Genomic DNA, 1,643 nt, shown 5'->3' on the forward strand with positions numbered 1-1,643 from the left:
GGGGTGGGGGCACTCAGGACGACCACCCTCCCCCGTCTCGGCCTCCCCCTCCCTCCTCCCAACCGGGCGGGGGGACCGTCTGGCTCCAGCTCCCACCTACCAAGGCCCAGCACAGGCGCCCATGAGACACCCCATCCCGACCCCGCTGTCCCGAAGCCGAGGGGCTTTGGTGGGCGCCCCGGACGCACCCCTTGCTTCTCACAGCCCACGCTGAGTGCAAGCTCATCACGAGCCATGCTGGACTGTGCTGAGCGACGCACCCCGACCCGGCCCGTGTCGGGCCCCCCGTTACCTGTCCAGCTTCTCCTCCGCGTGCACCTTCAGGGCCTGGTACCTCTGCTCCTCCTTCTTCACACGGGACAGGTATTCCTGGGCGCACTTCTTCAGCACCTCTTCATTCTGCCGCGACAGAGGCCGACGCTCAGCCGCTGAGCCACGCCGGCTGGGCGGGCATGGCATTTTAAGGGACAGGAGGTCCTTCAGGCCTGTGGGTCCCCCTGAGAAATGACTGGGAGCCAAATAATCTATCTACATCCCAGCTCTAGCTGTGTGACCTGGGGCAAGTGACACACCCTCTCTGAGCCTGGTTCCATCTCGAGCCCACGGAGGAAATGCCACTGGGAACCCCAGAACTCTGACGAGGGTGTAACTCAGACGGCCAATCCGACTCCCCCGCGCCCCCCCTCCCCGACCACACACGCACCTTGCGGAAGCCCTCCAGCACCTCCTTCATCTTCTCGTATCTCCGGAAGAGGTCGGCCAGGGACTTCTCCACGGAGTTCAGGTCGGCCAGGGCCTGCTCCTTCTCCAGCACCAGCTGCTGCACCGTTTGGTGGGAGACCGACTTCTCCCGCTGCTCGTCCTCTGGCAGGAGAGAGCACCAAGCCATGGGGCCCACGGAGCCGGGCCTGGTCTCAGGCGCCAAGGCCTCAGCCTCACCAGCGGGCAGCTCGGACTCAGCGAGACCCTGTTCTGAGCCCCCGGACTCGCCAGGAACCAACCCCAGGACCCTGCCTCCGGGGCCTGGACGGGGACGGGGTGTTAGCCACCGTTCTTTACACTGATGGGGAAAATCTACGGAGGAGACGCCAGTGGTTCAAACAGACCCACAGGTAAGAGAGACAACATCACCACTGAGCAGTGTGCTGGGCAAGAGTGACGGGCCTGCCGTCTGGGCTGGGGGGGGCGGGCCCTCCTGAGTGTGGTCACGATAAACAGACGGCCCGGCCGGTGTGGCTCAGGGGCTGAGCCTCAACCTATGACCCAGGAGGTCCGGGTTCGATTCCCGTCAGGGCACAGGCCCGGGTTGTGGGCTCCATCCCGTGTGCGGGGCGTGCAGGAGGCGGCCGATCCATGATTCTCTCTCATCATCGATGTTTCTCTCTCTCTCCGTCCCCCTTCCTCTCTGACATCCATACAGACATATTTTCAGAGATAAAGAGGCGAAGGTCGCTTCCCTGAAAGCCTCTCAGGGAGCTACTCCTGTCAGAACGAGTCTGTTATGCACCAAAGGCCGTGGGGGAGGAGGGGGGAGAATTGGCATCTGTCTGTGGCACGTCCCCGGGGGGGAGCACACCCGGGGGACCCCAGGCCCGGAAGGTGCCCGATGTCCCCTCTGGCCCGGCCTCGGAGCCCCCCCCCCG

At 64.7% G+C, this 1,643-nt stretch overlaps 1 protein-coding gene across 1 annotated transcript in view; it reads right to left on the reverse strand.

The window, feature by feature from the left end:
• The window catches only part of TACC2 (transforming, acidic coiled-coil containing protein 2), a 26,364-nt gene that overhangs the window by 1,380 nt on the left and 23,341 nt on the right, over nucleotides 1-1,643 (reverse strand). Inside the window, 2 exon segments of the mRNA XM_014528275.1 lie at nucleotides 279-399; nucleotides 704-864. Coding sequence (XP_014383761.1) covers nucleotides 279-399; nucleotides 704-864 — 282 coding nt within the window.

The sequence above is a fragment of the Myotis brandtii genome, unplaced genomic scaffold, assembly GCF_000412655.1.
Source record: "Myotis brandtii unplaced genomic scaffold, ASM41265v1 scaffold628, whole genome shotgun sequence".
NCBI lineage: Eukaryota > Metazoa > Chordata > Mammalia > Chiroptera > Vespertilionidae > Myotis > Myotis brandtii.